The 24,696-nt window shown below is 33.6% G+C and overlaps 1 protein-coding gene across 1 annotated transcript; it reads left to right on the forward strand.

Annotated features, from left to right (window-relative positions):
• The first annotated feature begins 1,624 nt into the window (after positions 1–1,624).
• LOC121975331 (1,4-alpha-glucan-branching enzyme 2-2, chloroplastic/amyloplastic-like) lies at positions 1,625–24,656 on the forward strand. Its single transcript, XM_042526915.1, has 22 exons — positions 1,625–2,123; positions 3,959–4,098; positions 4,828–5,045; positions 5,428–5,526; positions 7,599–7,641; positions 9,536–9,595; positions 10,084–10,164; positions 12,762–12,878; positions 13,075–13,158; positions 13,564–13,685; positions 18,905–19,024; positions 19,785–19,914; positions 19,991–20,101; positions 20,430–20,558; positions 20,854–20,957; positions 21,362–21,506; positions 21,953–22,100; positions 22,215–22,315; positions 23,138–23,215; positions 23,768–23,923; positions 24,142–24,216; positions 24,290–24,656. Exons 1-22 carry the CDS (start codon positions 1,973–1,975, stop codon positions 24,374–24,376), a joined length of 2,499 nt encoding a protein of 832 aa, XP_042382849.1. The 5' UTR covers positions 1,625–1,972; the 3' UTR covers positions 24,377–24,656.
• Positions 24,657–24,696: the final 40 nt, after the last annotated feature.

Below are 24,696 nucleotides of genomic sequence, written 5' to 3' on the forward strand. Positions count from 1 at the left end.
CTCCAGTTGCTTATCTCCACTTACCAACTGCAGTCGCTTGACCTACCTTTGACCCACCAAGTATTCTCGCCAGTTGTCAGGTCTGCAGATCCAACTGGATTTCGGCCGGTTGTTAGGTCGCACGGATCCAACTAGATTTTCTACTAGATATCGAGCCCCGCGAACCTATTTGGACTTCCCACCAGCTATCGGGTCTCGCGGACCTAGTTAGATTTCAGCCTGGTGCCAAGTCCTTCAGACCAGTCAACTCCTGCACACTCGGTAAAAAGGTTAGACAAACAACATATCTAACTTTAACTTATTCATCATACATCAAAATCTGATTATCAGTACAACCTACACCAACATGCTCATCTTAAAATGAATTAATAAAATTTTAACTTAATTCACTTTTGACGAGGATGAGTCAACCTAACAGATTCAATCCAAATGGATGAATATATCTATATTATAGAGCTATATTAATTAGTGTTAATGATAAATGAAATATATATATATATATATATATAGTGGTTATAGTTTAAAGTTGTTAAAATACATTTTATTAATATTGATTAGAGTTAAAGTGTATATTATAACAACTATGGGTTCATAATTATTAGGTCCATAATTAAAAATAATTTATAATAATAATAGTAATAATAATAATAATAATAATTAATAAGAAGACTCATTTTTTAAAGGAAAATTAAAACGCAAGTCTTTGAGAATATTGTTATGTATGATTTTGTCTTTTTTTTATTATTCTCATGTCTTTTTCTCCGTAAGTTAGGATGCCATTTTTTTTATAATACTTCAGATGTTCGAATTCGGCTTCATTAAAGATCTCTTTGGTTCGGTGCCATGCTGCCATCGCACAAAGAGACGCAGAGGAGGAATATGCTATTATAATAATAATAATAATAATAATAATAATAAATTTCATTAATTTCATTAACTAGTCTGAATGCTCAATTCAATATTTTGGAATTTTTCTATTGATGATGAAGATAAATTTAAAAGTATATTCTTTATAAATATATCATAGTTAAAGTTTAAATTATAAATATCTATAATTTAAATATCTTACCCTAATATCATAACTCGGACGACCAAATATGCACCATGATTACGAGATAGGTCGTTCTTGACCGTCCATTGATATTATGTTGACTAGGGACCACTTGCCAAAAAACAAAGGTTCGTAATCGTAGGCCCTTGGCTGGCTCCTGCCGGAAAAGGATCGACATGGCAGTGACAGCCATTTCGTTTGTTTATGGAGAAAAAAATTAAGATCACATCAAAATATTTAAATTTTAAATTAAAATTGAACTAATATCATCTTATTTTAATTTAGATATTAGTTAGAAAATAAATATAAATAACTTAATAACTAATTTCGAAATAATAATAAAACTTTTACGATTAAAATTTTACAAGATTCAAAAAGCTAAATAATTTGTATTAATACATTTATTATGTCTATAGATATTAATTTTATACTATACTTTTCTTAAATGGTGAAGGATCATGACGCCTAAAAATAAATTAAACGACGAGAAAAAAGCGAACGGCCTTTCCCACTCTCCGCGTGCGACGTGCACAGGTAAGAAGAAGGAAAGGAAGCCGTTCATTACTCATCTTCTTCCCTTGCCCCTACCTGCTGACGTGGCGCAGTCCCATCTCAGGCGCTCTCGGTTGTGTTGTCCTCGTGCAAGACGACTGGCTTTATAGACGACCCCTTCTCTCACTCTCAACCTCTGGAACTCGCTCGCTCAGCTTCCATCTCGCCGATCGATCCGGCTAACTACGCCAGTATCTGCCGGACGCGAATCAGGGATCCATTCGAGAGGAAGAAGAGGCAAACGGCAGGGCTACTTCGCCTTCCTCCGGCCGCTTGCGTTGTGGATCGCATTCCTCGCGTCACGCTTTGCATATTTTTTTTCACTGTCTATAGCTGCTTCTGCTTCGTTTTCTTTTGTTTTTGTTCGGGATGATGACGTTCGCTCTGGTCGGAACGCGTTTCCCTGCACTCCGCACCTCGCCGATAAATGCGCGATCCGGATCGAGGAGCCTGCGGAGGGGCAGCAGCGTGCGCCTCGATTACGTCCGTAGGAATCCGACCACAAAGGCGCGGATATCTGGTGAGGCATTTGCTTGCTTTGTTGGTTGATGGCAATTTTGGTGTTATTGTTGTGTTCTTTGTGTTTTCGATTCAATTTTTCTGCCTTCAGAAGTCTGAGGTTTATTTTTATTTTTGTTATTTCCGTGCTGTCTTATTTACCTTTTGGAGTGTCATTTGATCTCGTTTCATTAGCAACTGTTATTTTCTTCTCGCTTCTGCATTCCTTGGAGTGATTTTTTTTTAAAAAAAATCTTTTATTAATAAATGATCCCAACAGAACCATGGAGCTGAAGCCAGATTGTTGAAGTTATTTTATTTTAATAGCAATGACGTAATCAGAGTTCGTCTGGAGTTCAGAATGAGGCTTTATGCGTTTTCATTGGGGTGGGAATGTGGGGTGTCACTTGTGTTAGGTCATTTTCTTTGGGTATGCAATGGATTTGCAATGCGCTACTATCCTTGATTCAAATTTGCATGTGCATGGAGGACCTAGAGAAGAATTTACACATTCAAGAATCAAGATGTCAGAGTTACTTTTGGCATCTTGCAAAAGTCAAGAATAATAGATAATTTTTTCTGGCTCTGGATGGTGAGTTTCATACCATAGCATGCATGCATAGATTGTATCTTCAAGCTTGAACAGTTAGGATGTAGAACTGCAAAAGTTTCATTGTAGTCTTTGGGTGAGAGATTGTATATGTAGTTCAGGATCAATCTCTTACAGGCAGGATGTAATTCAAATATTCTCTGATTGGTTATGTGGCAATATTGTATTACAAATTTTCAGTTTCTTGATGACAGTTGATACGGGGAGTTTGAGATGAGTTGCTAACTGAATAAAATGATTATTCAATTATAAACATTAACAATGCCATCCTTAAACTGAATTATCTTTTAGGGAATTGAAAAGACCTTTCTATTTGTAAAATCTTGATGCTGTTCATTATATCTGAATTGATGTAGACTGTGTTTATTATTTGAAGAGCTTTTAGAATTCGAAATTAGCTGTCATTTTCTTTTAGGAGAGTGAAAATGGTTGCCCAATGGATAAGCATTTATGCTGTCCTTTATGAGCTGAAATGGGATTGTTGAACAACGTGTCTTCAATTCTCAAAGAGCAATTTTCTTTTGCAATTAGCTGTCTATATATGATGGAGCTGTTATATTATGTAATTGGCATATTTCTTGATAGTTAATGTGAAATGCCAAATAGATTCTGTAGCAGCCAACTTGATCTAATAAGAATAATTAAGTGAAAGGTAAAAATTCCTCTTGTAGTTGCTTTGAATAATTACAGAATTATGTTTGAGAAATGTAACGAAGTATACAACAATACTAGTGAAAAGTGTTAGTTGTACAAATAATTTGATTCTTGTCTTACCTCTAATGTTATTCAGTCTTTCTTTATTGCACTTTCTATGTCATAAAAGATACCCTTGGTTGAATTAATGAATTTTCTCATCAATCTGATGGGAAGATGCTATTTTCTTTGATTATTGATATTCAATATACTTATCCTCCATTTCCTTAGGTGGAAATGAGGGAGGAATACAAAGTAGATTTTTTTTTTAGTTTTTCCTATATTACTTTCGTCTGATTTGGATAGAAAAGTCACTTTTGTGAGCAATGAAATACAAATCTGAATTTAAAATTTTAAAAATTATTATTGTTATTTATTTTTATAAATAAAGATATAAAATTTAAGTTGTCCTCCCTCTTTCCTTCCCCAAGGAACAATTGAATGTAAAATATTATGCCATTAGTATCCCATGAGTTTTTTTTTTCAATTATCTTTTTTCCCTAGTAGTTTTTTTCCTTTGTAGGAAACAAGGCCTTAAAGTGAATGAATTATAGGTACTTCTCATGATATTGACCCTGTATCTTCAACTGTTGCTGCAATGGGCAAAGTGCTAGTTCTGGCTGCTGAAAGTGATGACTCGTCATCTTCCACCGACACATCTTCAAACATAGAAGCTATATCGAGTGGTCTAGAGGTGAGTAGATATATCTGTCTTATTTTTCACCTTTATGTTGCATTGCAATTATTGTTTCATGACATCAAGTATTACTCTCGAGTCACACAAAATATTGCCTCATGTGATAATAAAAAAGCGTATGTTTCATAGTCTTCAGTTACATATCACAAAAATATTTCATCAAGCTTATTCAGTAGTTTCCCATTGGCCTATGAATCACACTCTCGTTTCATTTTCCACCTTTATACCCTTGTTTGATATCAAACACTCAAATGCTGACACATTGAATGGGCATTAAATGTCTTTATTTATCACGTGTAAAATTTTTAGAAAGTCATGTCGGATGCTTAATATTTAGTGTGGATACTCATCTGTGAGTCTGAGCAATATAGCTGATGGTTGCTCTTGAAGTTGTTGGCTGAATCCTTCTTCAGAATTATTAGTTAAATATGTTTTTTGCTCAACTTTGACCTTTTTAGGATATATAACTTGATAGTCTGATTCGCCAAACAATCATTTAGTTCTGAATTGATAAATCACCATTTTAACACATCTTGAGCTATTTTAAGTTGCTATATGTGTGTCCTAAATATGTTTTTTGCTCGACTTTGACCTTTCTAGAACATACATAACTTGAATGTCTGATTCATTAAGCAACCATTTTACTTTCTGAATTCTCAAATCACTGTTTTAACACATTTTGCGCTGTTGTTAACTTGACATCTATGATCTATGTTTCCTTTGCAGTTGTTACCAGAAACAACTGACCTAGTAAGTGAGGAGAAGGTTGACCCTGAAGAAGAGCAAACAATAGTCGCTCCTCATATCATTAGTGAAGTTAGTAACGATGAAGAAAATGTTGAGGTTGAAGGACAACCAAAGTCTATTCCTCCTCCTGGTTCTGGTCAAAGGATCTATGAAATTGATCCAACTTTAAGGGGTTTCAGTGGACATCTTGATTACCGGTAGGTACATATCCTTTGTCATCTTGTTATTTTGTTTTCAAGAGTGCAATTGTTGTTCATAGAAGAATTCGTATGAACAACTTTGACCTGCTAGTCCCTATTAATTTATGCTGGATTCTTATTTCAATTTTATGGTTCTCTTCTTGGAGCCTCCATTTTGGAAGTTCAATACTGCAATGCTTGTTTTCATATGAAAAAATAGGAACTGGACACTAAATTACTTCTTATTCATCCCAGTCAAACTGTCATTTATGGTGTTCTTTGCATTATTGTTTAGTGCTAAAAAAATTGTCATTCTTCATTTTCTCCTTGTCTATCTATGTTATTGCTGATATCAAGAAATTAGCTTTAGTGAGTGATATCTTAACTTTTTTTATTGCAGATATAGCCATTACAAGAAAATGCGCGAGATGATTGACCAAAATGAAGGTGGTCTAGATAAATTTTCCTGTGGCTATGAAAAATTTGGCTTTCAGCGCAGGTATAATTATGCATCTTAGCATCTGATGGAAGCCGTTGTTCATCATTCCTCACCTTGGCTTTTATACTTGTGAATCTTAATTTTGAATTCCCACAATTTACAGTGAGATGTTCATCTCATGAAGCCATTGTTTCACTACCTTATTCTAATTGAGAATGGGATAGGTTTGTCTATTTATATCCTTAGAAGGTGAAGCCAAGTTGTAGAACATAGATCTTCATGTTACTGTCATTCTTCTCAATGAATTGAATATGGTCAGGTTGATTGCTTTAGCTTTGTATGGATTCATGTTACTGAATCCTGACTTGTTTAATGGGTTTTTTTGAACAAGACCGATCCTTCTAAGGCACACCTCTTATTTCTAACTGACATATGCTGTCTTTTTTCTTTGTACTAAATAATCAAGTAAAAAAGGAAGCCTCAATGCAACATGCTACATTAATTCAGGGTCTGGGATGATCCATGTACCTATATTTAACCTTTCTTGTCCATGAATGTTTCAGAAGCTCAAACTTTTTCTCCTAAGTTTCAATTTAGTATCCTTACTGTTTTGTGGATGTTTTATGTCAGAATTCATTAGGCCTTCTAAAGAAGCAGCTAAATGTTCTTACTTCTTAAATATCTCTATGTGCAATTTACGTCACAAAATATCCACAACAAGCAAGAATGTTTTTCTACCCTTGAACTTCCTGTTGTTGGAGCACAAAGATTTCACTCTACTATCCAAAATATTTTCTATCATCAACCCAGATTGTTAAGTATACTAACATCTCATATCAATATGCCACCTTGAATGGGTGGGTCTTTTGGAGAACTGCCAAACAGACACCTATATGCAAAACACACACACACACAAATTTGGAAGTATTGCCTAGTGGTGTTCTGCTAAAATGGCTTCCTAACTTGAATTGGATGATGTACTTCAGATAGCCATTAGAAAAATTTTCTTCTATCTGTTGGGTATATTTGATCAGTACAGCTGGTGAGTTCAAAATCTGTGAATTTTTTTTTTTAAATCATAATCTGAGACAATGTGGCAAATGATTTTTCAATCTTTTCTATCATCGAATAGCATAATTACACAATATGGATAACAAATAGTCAGCGATTTCAATCATATTAGATATCAAATTCTATTTTATTATTAAATTAAATGGATATTTTTTAGATTATTGATAGATAATAAGTTATATTTTATTAGTATAGAATGAATAAAAAACATATTAATAGAGGCTATCACATTTAATAATATAAAATAATTATATGTTATTAGATATTAATGTCTTATTTACTAAATTGTACTATTACTTAATATTCCATTTTATTGGTTTTAATTGAAAAGGGGATTTTGGAGCAGTACTGATGGAGACTCGAGAGAGGTATTATAACTCTCGATGAAACTCTAAGGAAGAAGAGGTTAATAATGTGCTTAATCTACTCAGTGGTAAATCAAATCTGACAATACAAGTTTTTTTCATTGATGTCATAACAAATCTTAGGCAGCAAGGAGGTGAAGGACTTAACTGACAATTCATGTGAGGAACATGGGCTATCTCTCTCACTTGTATGTCTAAGATAGTATTCAAGTTAAGATTGGAAAAGAGTTCACTTGATCAATCGAGATTATCAAAATCAATTTTGGTTGGCAAATTTCTAACCTATTCCATCCTTTTCATTTGTGATCTCACAATTTTTCTTCAACCTAGTCCATTTTCGAGTGGAGTTAAGTGATTTCGTGGTAATATTTTTGTGATTCTCTACTTTTTTTTAACTTAACCATCAATTTAAATAAGATGACTGATCTTTGGTATCTGTATTGTTATCAGCTGGTTTTGACAATGATTGTTCATACCCTTGTAAATATTAATCCCTTGCGTTACTATGATGAATATAAAATCAATAAAACCTATGCCACTAGAACTTGTGAGAACTCAAAAACTGTATCATATATAGGTTCTTTGCGCTGCCTTCTTTATACCCTAATGCTGTTTTGTCCTTGCTGTGTTGATAATTACTATTCAAGATTTTCTTATGATAGTTAACACATGATTGTTTTTTTTTGTATTTTCCAGCAAGAATGGCATCACTTATCGGGAATGGGCTCCTGGAGCAGAGGTTGGTCTTTTGTTTTAGCAATAACCATCTTATAAGCTTTTGTAGTCTTGTGACAATCAAGTATTGACATTTTTTTTTAATATGTTAGCTATCCATGTTTAATTGTTAGTTCACATTTTAATTCTGTGTATTTGGCCACTGGTTTGTGGCTGAATTGAAATTTCAAATTTGTGTTTTTGTTAATCTATGAACATGAAAATTCATTTAATTATAGATGATGATATGATATAGTAGAGGATTGAACTCAATGACGTAGGATGATCCATATAGCTGACCTCCTTTAGTGAGAAATAGGGTTGCCGGGTCTTGTTGTTGTTAATCTATGAGTTTGAAATCATGGTATTCTGATTTGATTATCAATGATTTTATGATGTACAACTTTACATTAGAGTTTAGTTACATTTGAATTTATCTACGGTCTACAACACACAATTCTAAACAAACTAAAATCGGGCATCATAATTAAAAGGGCATTTCCCCAAAGAGCGCACTCGTGTTTTAGAATTTCCCAAAGGGTGCACCATACTTTCATATTTCCTAAAGAGGGTACTGCTTTCTCAAAATATCCTTTTTATTAAAAAAAATAAAAAAAATATAGAAAATATAAAAATTCTTCCACCGCTTGGTCTGGCCGCTCGACTAGCGGATTGCAATTTTTTATTTTTTGTTTTTTTTAATAAGCTCTTTGGGAAATATAAAACTATGGTGTGTCCTTTGGAAAATTCTAAAACCCAAGTGCGCCCTTTGAGAAAATGCCATAATTAAAACATGCCCTTAGTTATGGAATTGTTGGTGAACCCATTGGCAATTTAGCTGATATGAACATGTGAGACCTTATTTGAGCCTGACTAAGTATTTCCTCCTTACCATTTTTTTCTTTGAGAAGTAAACTAGCACCTGTTTCTTCTGTAGGTTTTAAAATTATAGGTCTATCAAGAACCTTCAACTCAAACTTGATGGATGAAACTATTTGCCTTAAGTTTCTCAGGCATTTTATATTCTAAATTGCTATTTCTTTGATACTTCAACTAGTTGAACCTATTGTTGGTAACTATATCCTACCTTTTTATATTCTATTTTATTTTTTAAAACTATTTTCATCATCTCATCTAAGTTGCCAGCATGGTTATCCATTTTTGGGTTTTCTGACCATTGTTCAAGCTTATATAATGAGGCAGTTGGATGTTTGAACATGTAGCTTGCTGAGTATCTTACTTGAGGAACCAAAGAACTATTACTTGATCATAATAATTATGATAATTAATTACCAGAAAGCTTGATTAAGGGGTTAAGGGACAATTCTTACAGCTTACAAGTGATCGTACAAAGAAACTGAAATAAGGTTACCTATACATAATGTGGCAATCACCTGTGTAGATTCTAATGGATTTGATTCTTAGGTTTTATTAGATTTGGCAGTTTTTTACAGATTTAGGGCACTTAACATGGAGTCAGTTGACAAAGAAGTTTTTAAATGCAGAATAGTTGGGATATACATGCTATTGCTGTTGTATAATATAGTGTGACTTTGATTCTTAGAAATTGATTGTCCTACTGTGTAGATTAATGACTTTGTGTTGCTAGATTTGAACAGCATGAATTGTATGTTAAAATTGAATTTATCAAATGTGCAACTTGAGATTTATCATGTGATATGTTATCTTGGATTCCTCAGTTATTTATGTTACCTTTTTCCTTTTAAACACTTGTAAGACATCTTGGTGTGTTGTTTGGTTGTTGTGTCCTAATATATTGCTTGCTGAACATATCTGCTAAATCAGGATTTGGATATATTGAAGGGATACTAATTCAGAGTGATGGATGGAGTCTGCATTTTCTTTACTTCTTTGTAGCTTATTCTCTTAGAGAAGTAAATACTTGGTTTTAATTTCAGTGGGCAACACTCATAGGAGACTTCAACAACTGGAACCCCCATGCGAATGTCATGACCAAGGTGAAGTCCTCTTTCCTGGATTTTTTCTCTTTTTTTATATTTTATATAGTTCTTTCTTTGAATGTCCCAAAACTTATGTTTTGGCACCATGCATCTTTTCTTATGATTTTTTCATCACAAGTGATGATGCACAGATTGAACTGTTGCATGATTTTTAAATCATTGACAGCATAATGTATTCTACTACATGAACTTTTGCATATATGTTCTCAAAATACTGAAACTAACTAAACCTCAGTAAAACCAGCAGTAGGTAGTTGGGTTAGTTTTGTTAGTGTCCCATTCTGTAGGAAGTTCCAAGTATAAAACTCTTTCCCATGCTTTTGATTATTTAACTAATTACCTCTCACAAGTGTATGTATAGTCTATATAATCTGATTTTGTTGGACATTTATGCAGAACAAGAATACGCAATTATGAATTTTCTTCATATATGTGAATCTCATCATTGTTTCTTCTGCTGAATTTTACTGAACAATTATGCTCAGAATGAATATGGCGTTTGGGAGGTCTTTGTACCAAATAATGCATATGGCTCTCCGCCTATTCCACATGGCTCACGGGTAAAGGTATGTTCTTTTGGAAACTATGTATTCTATATTTTCACCTTTGTTTCCAGTGCCTATTATCACCAAATTTCTGTCTTGACTTGTGCCAGTTCTTTGCAGTTAATTTAATTATAGGCACATGACCTGAATCTATATTATGATCTAAGCTTGAAACCAATCACTAGGCAGACTGATTACAGTTTCTAGCAGTGACAAATAATTTGGCTGCAATTTTGTTTATTTAGGATGTAAAGAAGGGAGATTATTGTATAGAATTGGGTTCTGGCAAAATGATTCTGTATGTTTTATATGCTTATTTGAGCTTTCTGTCCTATTGACAAATCACTTAAGTTTCTCATATGAAAGATACCTCATTTTGCCAAAACATACAGCTGGATTGAAGATTTTCCCTCGTCCTCTTAAATTGCCAGAAAGAACTACCTTTGTTGTGAGGTCCATGTGATCATGTATTGGCCCATTTCAGCCTATGTTACTTTGTTAGATTTTTGTCCTTGAAGAATGGAAGATAATTGATTACATTAGTCTCTAAAGTATACATTCCAGTTTTGACTGAATTGCCAAATTAATTCCAATTGGCTGAAATTGTTCCTCAACCAGCAGCCTTAATTAGGATTGAATTGCCACATTAATTCAATTGGCTGAAATTTTTCCTTGATTTGGAGTCTTAAGTTAGACTGAATCACCACATTAAAAAATAATTGGATGAGATTATTCAACAAGCATCAGCAAAAATTATCCTAGATGAAATTTACTTAGATAAAGTTTACTTCCCTAATGTTGCACTATTCACCTTCAATGATCAATGGCCACATCCTTGACTCTCATGAATTTGGATTCTTTGAATTATGCTTTATGTCATTCATTATATCAATGTTAATATGAATCCTTAATGATTAAAATCAAAATTAAAACACTTGATACTAAATTAAGAATAGCTCAATACCACTCTTTTAATCCACTGTTGCAAATGCTGATTGGTATTGATTCGCATAATCAAAACATATCTTTTCAGCTGTTGGACAATATCAATATCGTGTCTACAAGGGAGAATGTCATTGAAACTCTCTTGGCAATACAATTGTGGTAATAATGACTTAAACAAACCTTGTGACTGTATGGAATCTGTCTAAACAGAAAGATTTCTTCTCTTGACTCATCCTTCCATTTGGAATTCAAAGGGAGGAGATGAACACTCTAAAATATGAGAGGGTGGGGAAGGAAGAATCATCAACTGGAGCATCAACAGCTACAAAGAGGAATGACATCAGAGAAACTAAGATGCATTCGTATGGACAATGCCAATTGTTTGAATCCAAATTTAACTCCTAGTGGTTAACCGAGCTATTTTTATAAACATGTGAAGAAATTAGTTCAAACACTAGATATCTTAGGAGCATTAGTTAAGTTAATATTGGAAAATTATGGAGTTAGAGCACACTAAAACATTTTTCTAGCAACCAATGCTCATATCTAATGCACGACTATTTTTATGGTATTAGTGATTCATGATCACTTAGTTGAGATGCTTATATTTGGAGATGCTTAATTAAGAAGGCAGTACTATATTCATAGATTTCACTTTGTCATTACTTTCATCATTATTTCGGTGGTATCGTTTGAGAAAGTGTTTGCCTTGTTGGGGATTGTATGAAACAAATTGTGAGTGAGATAGCAATATTTTCTTCCCATGACCCATTCATTGATTTCATCTACCAATTTTGGGGATGGGGTGAAACAATAATTAAAAGGGAGGAAGGGAAGCACCAACAACAACAAAATGGAGGGGTATTGGAGTAAGATAAATTCTGAGTTTGTGACTATCTGTATCTTGTCCGTGTGCCTCTTCTAGTTCTGGTTGTGTCAATTCAGTTCAACTCCTAGTAGTTAAATGAATATGCAGTGAAACCAATTTATTTTCGATACGAGATATCCTAGGAGTATAATTTATTTGGGTCTAGAAATTATAAGGTTGATATCAGTATAATGCTACAAGAACAAATGCTCTCCTCCAAGGCACAACAATCATTGTAGTATTATAAGTCATTAGTGAAGATGAGATGTTTTTTTAAATGGTTTTATAACTCCTTTCAAAAAAAATTTATTTTGTTGACTTTTTAAAATTCATTTAAGTTGATATCTGTGCACTTTGGAACATACCAAATCATATTATTGTTGGCATGACATGGTACTGAAGCTATACTATTTTAGCTAGAGATTGAGACTCTAGAACTAAACAATACTCTAATACTTTTATTTAAACCATGACTTTTCTTTCAAGTAAAAAAATAAGATGTCATGGTCTGAAGAATCATGCCCGTTGCACCTCACTACTAAAACTAGAAACATAGTACAATCATTATTAAAAGGAAATCTTGAAATAACACCATGTGATTTTATGAGAGAGTACTGAATAGTACAATTTTAGTATTGATGTTCACTATTACTTTTAGATGTTTGCTGATGCACCGATATTTTAAATTCTTTAATTAAGATATGTGTTCTGAAGTATATTAAACAAACTTGAGGATCACAGGAATAGCTTGTCTTATATGTGTCACTAAAGTAATACAACGAAAAATGTTTAATCTTCTTGTTAGATACGCATGGATACTCCCTCTGGCATCAAGGATTCAATTCCTGCTTGGATCAAGTTTTCTGTACAGGCACCACATGAAATTCCATATAATGGAATATACTATGATCCACCTGAAGAGGTATGGAATGCTATTCGCCACTACATATGTGGTATTTAGCAATTTGGCAAGTTACTTATTCTTATTCACATTATTGTCGTTTCTCCCTTCTATCTCAAAGGATGAAGGGAGGTTCTTGTGAGCATTGCTTCCATTATTGTAGAAACTTCATTCATAAATCTGCTTATTTTCCCATAACACTTTGATATGTGTACAGGAAAGATATGTATTCAAACATCCTCTGCCGAAAGCCCCAAAGTCCTTGCGTATTTATGAATCACATGTTGGAATGAGTAGTCCGGTATGGTTATTCTTGTGAATGTTTAGTTTCACAATTTTGACTACTTTATATTTCTCTGTGATCTTCATACTACAGTTGCTCTTATTTGTATAAATTCTCAACGTAAGCATTGTTCTTTTTGAATTACCACAATGTGATGCCTGATTGGGAACCACATGCCAATACAGGACTGAGAAAGATAATTTGAGAGAGCGTCAGTGATTGTGTGCATAGTAATGATTTTTTTCCCTTCTATTTTGATTATTAAAGTGTGCATCTTTCTAAATTGTAAAGCAAAAAATAACCACCTGCCATACAAAACTTGTATTTGTAGAGTGAAATTCAAGCTTCCAATTATTGTTGCTTATTTGGCTTACATTTCAAGAAATTTATGCTACCATCAGTAATTTGTGGGCGCTTGTGCAGGAGGGCAAGATTAATACATATGTCAGCTTTAGGGATGATGTTTTGCCACGAATCAAAAGGCTCGGGTACAATGCTGTTCAGATAATGGCCATTCAAGAACACTCAAATTATGCTAGCTTTGGGTAATATTTTTCCACGTTGGTGCCTTGCACATTTTCTTAATAGTGGCAACACCTCATGTGTAGCCTTGCACATTTCCTTAATGGTGTTATGTATTGTGGTTCAGAAATGCCAGAAGCTCTATGAATTGCATTCATTGCCACCAGATTACAAAAATGCATTTACCATCTTGATCTTTGTCTAAGCTGTTTGATTTGTTTTATGATGATTATCAATTTTGCTAGTATGAGACTTGGGAATTTCAAGATTTTTTATCGTGTTGACTTGGGATTACCTATATGGAAATATTTAAGGTCGCCGATGCCTTTCTTCTATGAGCATAAGTAACAGACTTAAGATTACCTGTACTCACTTATGGGTAAAAATGTGATCACAGTGATTTAATGTCAACTCTGAAAGAAATGCATCTATAAGTATAATCAAGATTATGTTAGTTTTCCAGCTTGTTGGATGGTACAAGCAAACTAGATGCCTTGCTTTAGCATTACCATATCTCTCGGACATTCTGATCTCTAGGATGTTGGTATTTTCTTTTACTGTGAAATAAATGAATTAGAACTAGAATCTACTAGACTGTAGCATGCTCAAAGTGTAACAGTCTTTCTTTCTGATTTCTGCTTCTGGTGCACATGGTGTATCAGCAAGAACATTAAACTATGGCAATGGTATTTATATTTGTGCATATGTATCATTTCAAATTCCCAAGAAGTATGAAAAGCCAATGCTATATAGTTGATATATTTTTTGATAATCCTAAAACAAGGAAATGCAAAGGCCAACAAATTGGAATGCCAAAGTGAAGAACTGGACACACACACAAGCAAGCTATCTTAGTCTAATTGTTTTTCTTTTGTTCAGGATGAAGTCTAAACCCACACTCATGTTTACATAAAATTTTATTGACATGTTTGACAAAGATATTCATTATATCTATGTCTACAGATCCATATAAAGGTGTTTGCTTTTGATAAGTCTGTATTCATGCATAGATGTGTCCATATCTAGATGTTTGTCTATGAATCAGCCTCTTTATGAAGTTCCTATTCTAAAGCCTTTTTTTCAGTGAAGATTGTTCTAATTTCTTCTACCCCTTAGTTGACGTTGATGCATTTTATTCTGCATTCATGAAGGTTCAGCGTGGTTGGGGTAGCTGTTATTTAAAAATAAAGAAGTCTGTCTGTTGAGTTCTAACTATTATTAATGCAGATTAGGAAGGATTTGATTTGACTGAGCTTTGAATTCCAATTGTTGGGAAATAATCCAAATTGTTTGGCAATTTGTTATATTTGATTTCTAGATTTTATTTTGGGTAGTCAATTAATTGAGATTATTGTGTGTTCTGATTTGCTTAATTTTTAGTTTTTGTAGAGTTTGATTTGTACAAACAATGTTGAGTCAATGTTATAATCATTTTGCAACGAGAAGGAATTTCTATGCATCTTCTCTATGTAATGTAAGGTTGTTTATTTTTTTTTATATGTTGTGTCATCAATTGGTATTAGAGCCAAACTCCTAGTTCGGTATCCAATATAGTTGATCTTGCATCTTCCCTTGTCTCTCAAAATTCTACTCCTACCACCTTCTCCCGCACACACTAAATAGTTCCTGTCATTGTTATCTTGACACCACCTCCGTCCATCGCTTAGCCACCACTTCAATGCTGGACAAATCCCAACACTATCTCACCTTGGTCTTGCCCAATTTTATTTGCATCATTCTCCACTCGCATCGTTCTTCCTTATCCACCTTATCACTATGTTAACATAGAACCCTTGATGTCCTTGTGTCAAGTCAACGTCAAATAGTGACTTCTACTTTGCGAGCAAGCTCCATTCTCATGGCTTCTCTCTTTTATAGGATTCAAAAAGTTAGAATAAAAAAGGGTCATTTTTGAGTCATAAAGGAAATTTTGCTTGTTCAAGGTCTTCATAGTGTAAATTTTACAATAGAGAGGCTCACTTCCACTCGGTTCCCTCATTCATTTCTTGAATTTTTTTGTTTAATTTAGTCAGTTTAGTTAATTTTTGTGCATTTATTTGTTTGTTTCATACTTAACAAGTTGACAACGGATAAGGATCCTGAGCTACTAGATCATACATTTTATATTGATCTACACTTAGGCACCATATCATCATGATCGATATTCCACTATGGAAGAATAATCACTTCTCTGACACTTATACCTAACTTAGGCCTAAACATGAGATTGACATAACTGGATTAGTTAAGCTTGAAGCCTCTAGCAATCTTCACTTAGGCAACATACGATGCATCTTGATATTATTATTTCACTATGGAAGAATAAGATTGTTTTTTTAACACTCATACCTAAACTAGGCCTAGACATGAGATTAACGTAATTGGATTAATGAAGCTTGAAGCATCTACCTTGATGGCTGGTTAGACCCAAACTTATTCCTCAACTGAGTCACTGAACTGGAACACTATTTTGACTAGGATAACATGATATTAGACTGAAAGAGCATGATTTGCAAAGATCAATAGTTAGTCTAGATAGAAATGAAGTGCAAGTTGATGGAGAAGTACATTCTGATGGATTAGTTAAGCTTGAAGCCTCTAGCGATCTTCACTTAGGCAACATACGATGCATGTTGTTATTATTTCACTATGGAAGAATAAGATTGTTTTTTTTGACACTCATCTAAACTAGGCCTAGACACTGAACTTATTCCTCAATTGAGTCACTGAACTCAAACACTACTTTGACTGGTACAATATGATATTAGATTGAAAGAGCATGATTTGCAAATATCAATAGTAGTCTAGGTAGAAATGAAGTGCAAGTTGATGGAAGTACATTCTGATGCACTTTAAAAATCAACCTATGCCCTCGCAATGCAAGTTGATGGAGAAATGTTGCTTGGATCCACATAATGTGTTGGATCCTTCATTTTTTTTTTCAAAAAAAAATCTCACTACAATGAAATGTTGCTTGGATTGTATCCCTGTGTTGCACATGTTAGACGACTAAGGCAGTTAGGTAAAATATAAATCTGTGCACACCACTGCTAATTCCTAAACTAGAGCCATGATTCTATTATAGTATTAGTGGATTGATTTTTGATGATGACACATTTATGTTTTTTACTGTAATAAATAACAATGCCTCGTGGATAGTCAAGTTATTCTTTAGGAACATTGCTAGACTTCATGGGCTGCTTACATTTATACTTTCAACTATTTTTTGGACCAAAGTCTCCACTAAAATTTAAGCAACTTGCTTAAATGTTTAGTTGGCGAAGAACTGAGTGTTTGGATTCTATTCTGCCTTTATAAAATTTGTGTACATCAGTTCAATAAATTGGTATACTAGTTGTAACCCATTCAAAGTTGTTTATTGGTCAAGAACTCGTTAACCTATTGGCTTGAACCCTTTACCTACGACTTCTTATTTATCTGATGATAATTTTATTGAACACATTAGAGAGATTCATACTGATGTGGGAAAAATTATATTGTGTAGTGAAGTTTATAAAAAGTCAAAGAGATACACATCGTAAACTTAAGGGGTACAATGTAGGGGTTATGTGCTTGTCCACATCCATTATGAACATTTTCCTAGAAACTCCTTCAAGAAACTTAGTGCTCACTCCTCTAGTTTCTTTCAATTTGTGAGCAAAATTGATTCTAATGCATATGTTATCAGCCCATCCACTAATTTGAATATTAGTCTAATTTGCAATCTTGAGTACTTACTGCTATATCAGGGGGCATCCTAGTCTTTCTTTGTCTGCACTCTTTGTTTGATGGTTTGCATATAGGTCACGATATGACTAGGGGTGCAAACGAATCGAGCCGATTTGCGAGTTTCTTGAGCCGGCTCGAAAAATATTCGATTTGTATTCGAAATTATCAAATTTGGGCTGAACTCGAACATGTTCCAATATTTTTTCGAGCCGAATTCGAACCTATACTATTTTGATTGATTGTTCACGAGCTGCTCGCAAGGTGAACTCGAATCGAATTCTAATTAGTTTTACACAATTTTAACTTAAATATATTCAAATTAAGGTTTGAATATTTCGAACCGAAATAGAATTTAAGTCATTTCAAATTATAATTTGAATATGTTCGAATCAAGGCTCGAACAATTTGAATCGAACTCGAGCTCGAATTTTATTTCGAATCGAGCTCGAGCCAAAATTATTTGTATTTTCGAGCTCGAACTCAAATATCAATATTCTCATATTATTCGACTCGATTCGATTCATTTGCACCCTAGATATGACAATGTTAGTTCATGTGCTCCCATCTATAACACAACTGGTTTAGATGGAATGTATTGTGGGATTCTTAAATAATGATAGCCCCTCACAGATGCATCTAAAGATAGATACAACTCATTGAAAAGGACTTTCAAAGATTGATTATCCTTGGATTTCTAAGGACAAACTTCAATACCTTGCTCTCGAGCTATTTGAAGAATTGGAGCACCCATTGCCCAATCCATTCACAAAGGCACCTCCATTTCGCACCTATGCATGACATTGCAAAGCTCAATTAGAAAAGTCTTACCTCCCCATTCAAGAGCTGAATTCTTCTTGGTGGGGTAGAATTATGCAGATCAAGAAGGATTTAATTTGACTGAACTGAATTCCAATTTTTGGATAATAACTTAAGTCATTTTGATAAATTTTCATTTTTGATATGCTATATTTTATTATGGCTAGTCAATTAATTGGTATTGTTTTGTTATTTAGTCGCTTCATTTGGCAATCAATTCATAGGGATTATTGTATTTCCCGATTTGTTTATTTTTTTAATTTGTTTTTCATAAAGTCCCCTGTCTATAAGCAAGTGATGGAATAATCAACTTGCAATTAATAAGAATTTTTACTTTAAAGTTTCCTCCAACAAAGGTTGTTCATCTTGTTCTCTTGCGATGCTATGTCAGCTATTGGTAAAGGTTTTCTATAATAATTAATATTTGAAATAGCAACAATCTGGTGCATATCTGGTACATTATTTTCTATAATAAATAAATTTTGAAATAGCAACAATCTGGTGTATGGCATACCTGTCTTCATTAAAAGGAGTAATATTTTATAAATACTCTGGTTTATTTCTGAATTCTTGAGTTATTGATTGTGTACTCTTCAAATGATTGATTCATAGAAAGTAAATTTTCAATTATGGATTTGCTACTTGTGCTGACAGATTTTCTTTTCCACGCTTTTAACAACCATACATTGGATTGCAGGTATCATGTTACTAACTTTTTTGCGCCGAGCAGCCGCTTTGGCACCCCAGATGAGCTTAAGTCCTTGATTGATAGAGCCCATGAGCTAGGTCTTCTTGTTCTCATGGATATTGTTCACAGGTGACTCTTGTTTTTACTTAAAAGGATGAAAAGTTACATCATTCTTTTTGGTTTATTCAGTATATTTTTTGGTTAATGTTTATCCACATACATACATATGGACACTCTTTATCATTGGTAATGTCCATGTGCTGCTGCAATTATTTACTTTGTTTTCCACCCATAAAGTTCCTACTTTGTTCTTTACTTCTTTCCCTAAATTTACATTTGAACTTCTAGAACACTCTTCATCATAGGTAACGTTCATTTACTACTGCATTTATTTACTTTGTTTTCCACCCATAAAGTTCCTACTTTGTTCTTTACTTCTTTCCCTAAATTTACATTTGAACTTCTAGAACACCTTGGAGTCTGCTAGTCAATTTAATTATTGGAGAATCATGTGTACACTGAAGTAATTTTTTATATATTACAAAACAAATGCCTTTAGTTTTATCTGATCCTCTAGCTCTTCAAGCATGGGATGAGAAGACGTAATAGGCTTCTTCATCTATTTCATTGTCATTTTACATTTCTGTTTGTTATTTTGTGCCTACATGCCCTATACATCCATGTGACTACATGGCATTTATCTATCCAAAAGTACGAGATGGTTTTGGTGCTAGTGATCACATATACCTACATAACTCTAAATGTAAATTCTTCTCTTTTTCTCTCAGAAAATAAATATTCCAACATCAATCATATCATTAGGTCTGCATTTTTGTCAGATAGTTTATGAAATATACTCTCTTCTAAACATTCTCCATTTTATCTCCAGCCATGCAAGCAACAATGTACTTGATGGGCTTAATCAATTCGATGGTACCGATTCACACTATTTCCATTCTGGATCACGAGGCTTTCATTGGATTTGGGATTCTCGCCTTTTTAACTATGGGTGTTGGGAAGTAAGGAAACCTTTTCTTTTTTCAGGCCTCTTTAGCTTTAAATTTTCAAACATTTCATCTTCTTATCTTTTTCTAGGTCTTAAGATTTCTCTTATCCAATGCAAGATGGTGGCTAGAAGAATACAAGTTTGATGGGTTCAGATTTGATGGTGTAACCTCAATGATGTACACTCATCATGGACTTGGGGTTAGAGGATACTTTCTTTACTATCAAAAATAGTTCAGAGTTTCCCATTTGAAATGCAACTTTTTTCCCGTATATTATCGTTATGTTCAGAATTTCACACATCCCTGTGTTAGAGGTAGTGGTAATGCAGATATGTTCGTGCCACTGAACTTTATTATAGGAATGTGATATTTTGTACACTCATCTGAGGAGGAAAAAGTCTATTTGGTGTTCTCTTATTATTATGATATTGAACTTATATTTTTGTGATAAAATTTTGAACTATTGCGACATGCCACATGAATCTCTTGATTTTTGCTGTTCTCTTTTAATTACTGCTTAATGATAGGTGGGATTTACTGGAAATTACAATGAATACTTTGGATATGCTGCTGATGTGGATGCGGTGGTCTATTTGATGTTGGTAAACGATATGATCCATGCACTTTTTCCAGAGGCTGTTACTATTGGAGAAGATGTAAGCGTCCTGTTCATTTATTTTCAGTATTTATATATATTTCGGTATAAATGAATTTGATCAGGAAGCCTTATGAAACTTATTAGCTAACATGTTGGAAAACAGATTTCTTGAAATCCACTGTGAATTTTACTTTAGTTGTCTTGCAGATTTTACAAACGATATGCAATCTCATATAAGAACAGTTATGACATTTTTAGTGTTTAGTAATAGCTGCTACTGACTATTGGTTGTATTCATTAACTTTCTTTCATTTTTCTTTTCTTTTATTAAATGCATTAATGTACTCAAATAGGTCAGTGGAATGCCAACCTTCTGCATACCTGTAGAAGACGGTGGTGTAGGATTTGATTATCGTCTTCATATGGCTATTCCGGATAAATGGATTGAATTTATGGAGTAAGCACTACATGAACTTGTGCTATTTTCTGTACTCTTTTCTTTAAAAAAAAAAAAAATCGTATTCTTTCATTCTATTGATGAAATCTCTTTTCTTTGCTTCCATTATTCCTTGTAATGTCATATGCTATTCATAAATTTTGATATAACCATGTTACAAGGCTTCAATAGTGGCTTAATTTGTTGTCCAAATAAATAAAATGAAGCATCTTAAAAGTTCAGATGATTCACATCCCCTGACTTGTTTCCTTCCACCAATGTTTCTGTCCAACGAAGCAGACTTAGTCGGGAACATGCTGAACATGTTTCCTGGTGACAGATCTAGCAAATTTAAGTGTCCAAGCCTACTTATTTTCTCACTGCAAAGATTTAAAGGTGGTTCTTACATGATTTTCATTCATCAGGTTAAAGGATGAAGACTGGAAGATGGGCGACATTGTTCACACTCTCACCAACAGGAGGTGGCTAGAGAAATGTGTGGCTTATGCTGAAAGCCATGACCAAGCTCTTGTTGGTGATAAGACACTTGCATTTTGGCTGATGGACAAGGTTCTTATGATGCTCCCATCAACTATTTTGGCATGTCTAGTGTGTAAATCATTAAGTTATAAACTAAGCCATGGAAATTCCCGTTAAGTTTCTCTTTTAAATCTGTCATGTTGTCTAGTAGATATGCCAATGTAGTTTGTCAATTAATTTACTAAAATGGGGGCTACTATACTTGATTTATAAGAGCTAATCATTGGGGTTAAAGTGTGAAAAACTTTTAATAATTTATGCAAGATATTGGCATTGAACAACTCTCCTTGCCAGTGCTCTAATGTTCAAATCTTGCCTCCTTTTCAATAGGCTAACTTCTGTGTGTTTTTTCCTTCTAATTTCAACACATTCATAAAAAAATGAAATGGTGAATAATGCACGGATTCATATTTATCTTTGTTGGGAACTATATGAATTTTGATTTTACAGTCTCAATTTTCTTTCTATTGATGTAGGATATGTATGGGTTTATGGCACTGGATAGACCATCAACCCCAAGGATTGATCGTGGAATAGCTCTACACAAAATGATTAGACTACTCACAATGGGTTTAGGTGGTGAAGGATATCTGAATTTCATGGGAAATGAGTTTGGGCATCCAGGTAATGGTGCCACTTTGCTTGAAGGATTCTAAGTTTGAAAGATTGGGAAATTTGTTTTACTTTAATCATACTCGTTGATGCAATCCTTTATATGTTAATTCTTTCCATTTTCAGAATGGATTGATTTTCCTAGAGGCGAGCAACATCTTCCAAATGGAGTGATAGTGCCTGGGAACAATTTTAGTTTTGACAAATGCCGTCGTATGTTTGATCTAGTAAGTTTGTATGGTGGTATTGCATTTTACTATAAGAAGACACAAGAAAGTGAAGTAAAATTTTGATAAAAAACGATAGCGGACTAAAAATGAAAACAGAGATTATCTTCATTAACTGATAATTCATATCAGATTGTTTTTTTTCCCTATGTAGTTTCAATCATTACACAAACATCAGTTTTTTTTCACATCTATACAATGTCTTTTCCGCTGCTATCTATTAGATGCAACTGTGTGCTAGAAATGCCAATTTTTGCATTTTTAAGTGACATTCTTCTCTCTGATAATTTTGTAGCTTATGAAAGAAGCAATATAAATCTGACATTCAAGGAAATCAAGAGAACATGCCAACTGAATACATATCATATCCAAGCTGCAGACTGTTCCTTTATTTAAAGAAGTCAACCCTAATATCTGAAAATTTTTGTGAAAAGTAATTATTGTATTGCTTCTATATTCGTGAGATAGTCATTAAATGAGTATTATATAGACTCATGGTAAAACCTGAACAGCTGTGGGGAAAAAATACTCTAACCACAAAAAGGGGACTCACATACCTTGAAGAATTTGTGGAAAAAAAAGATACAATATCTCATGATGATACCAAAATTATTTCTATTAATATGGAACAACATTCACTCTATTTATCTAATACCTCTAACAATATCTATGTACACGCTGTTAATTACCTACTATTATTGCATATTTTATATATAGGAACTCTTAAGGTTGATTTTGTATGTGTGGTCCACTATGTAATAGTTAGTTGCCTTTAGGATATTTGCATGTAAATACTTAGCAAACTACTTTTTGTAATGTCAGGGTGATGCAGAATATCTCAGGTATCGAGGAATGCAAGAATTTGATCAAGCAATGCAACATCTTGAGGAGAAATATGAGGTACGTATTCTTGCTCATCAGCATAGCAAGTTTTGATATTGTTTGGATAGCAGCTGCATAAAATCTTAAGCATGTCTATATGCTTATTCTGGAATTTTTTTGTATGGTAAAGGAATAGACAACTTTTCTAAATGCCCATTTTCATGTTCTTAATGTGAAAAAAGTAAAGATGTTGTATTTTAAATTTGTGCTCCTTAAAATGCAAAAATGTTGCAAATAAAACAAACAGAGAAAGTCCTGCAAGTATTGTGGACAGTAAGTGTATAATAAAAAAGATAACTAAATATTCTAACAATGATTTTTTATTTGACGAATTGATGGACTCAGAGGCTACTGAGATCTTATCAAGATAGGGTAGAATATATTTCCAGAAGGTGATTGGCAAAATTAAGGGACCGATAACTCTAGGTATATAGTTCTTTGGTGTATAAGGTCCAAAAACATTAAAGACGTCTTATTAACTAACAAATTGTGGCATAAGGTCTTTTTTCTTCATTGCGTTCAATGTCTTTTCTATATTGGAACGTTGTTTTAATTGGATGGTTTTTGCAGTTCATGACATCAGAGCACCAATATATTTCTCGAAAAGATGAGGGAGATAAGATGATTGTTTTTGAACGAGGTGATTTGGTATTTGTTTTCAATTTTCATTGGACCAACAGCTATGTCAACTACCGCGTTGGTTGCTTAAAATCTGGAAAATATAAGGTAAATTTAGGGGACCTGCTGCTAACTTATTTAGCATATAAATGACACTCAAACTGCTGAGCTACTCGAATAATTTCACTTTATAATATGAGTTTAAATCCTCAAGAGTTTAGCAATTATCTTTTCAATCTGTCGTGATTTGCACAAACATATAGAGACTGGTGCAAATGCAGCTTTAGTTTAATGCCACGTGGGTAATTGGTATACACGCTTTTCAGGTGGTTTTGGATTCTGATGATAAACTATTTGGCGGATTCGACCGAATTGATCACACGGCACAATACTTTTCTAAGGTGAGACTTTGCTTATTGGGTATCTTCTAGAATCTAGTATATCTGAAATGACCCTATAATTGTGAATATGCAGGAAGGTAGACATGACAACAGGCCTTGGTCCTTCTCAGTTTATGCACCAAGTAGAACCGTAATAGTTTATGCTCTTGATGAGGACTGACTGAAGATTGCCAGGCAATGAAGTTACTTCACAAAGTCAGACACCTGCATTACCTACGCCTCCCTGTGCACTTAAAAGGTCATAATACTAAAGGAACCTCTTGTTCTCCATGTGATTGTAGCTATTTGCTCGTCTTGGATTCTATTATCTCTCCCTTTAAACTTCTATAAATCTATTCTACGCTTTTTGTCCCATTTTAACATGTAAAATAAAAATAAACAGAGCCACTGACTTGAAACGAGGACAAAATTTTCTTTCACTGTTAGGATGAATTTCCTAATCATATCCCTTTTAATAGGTTTTCGTACCAAAAAAAAATA

This window comes from Zingiber officinale, chromosome 4B (genome assembly GCF_018446385.1).
Source record: "Zingiber officinale cultivar Zhangliang chromosome 4B, Zo_v1.1, whole genome shotgun sequence".
NCBI lineage: Eukaryota > Viridiplantae > Streptophyta > Magnoliopsida > Zingiberales > Zingiberaceae > Zingiber > Zingiber officinale.

Coding starts and splice junctions, on each gene's coding strand:
- LOC121975331 (XM_042526915.1), top strand. CDS start 1,973: ATGATGACGTTCGCTCTGGTCGGAACGCGTTTCCCTGCACTCCGCACC. Junction 7,642..9,535: donor AATGGGCTCCTGGAGCAGAG/GTTGGTCTTTTG, acceptor TTTTAATTTCAG/TGGGCAACACTCATAGGAGA. Junction 21,507..21,952: donor CATTTTGGCTGATGGACAAG/GTTCTTATGATG, acceptor CTATTGATGTAG/GATATGTATGGGTTTATGGC.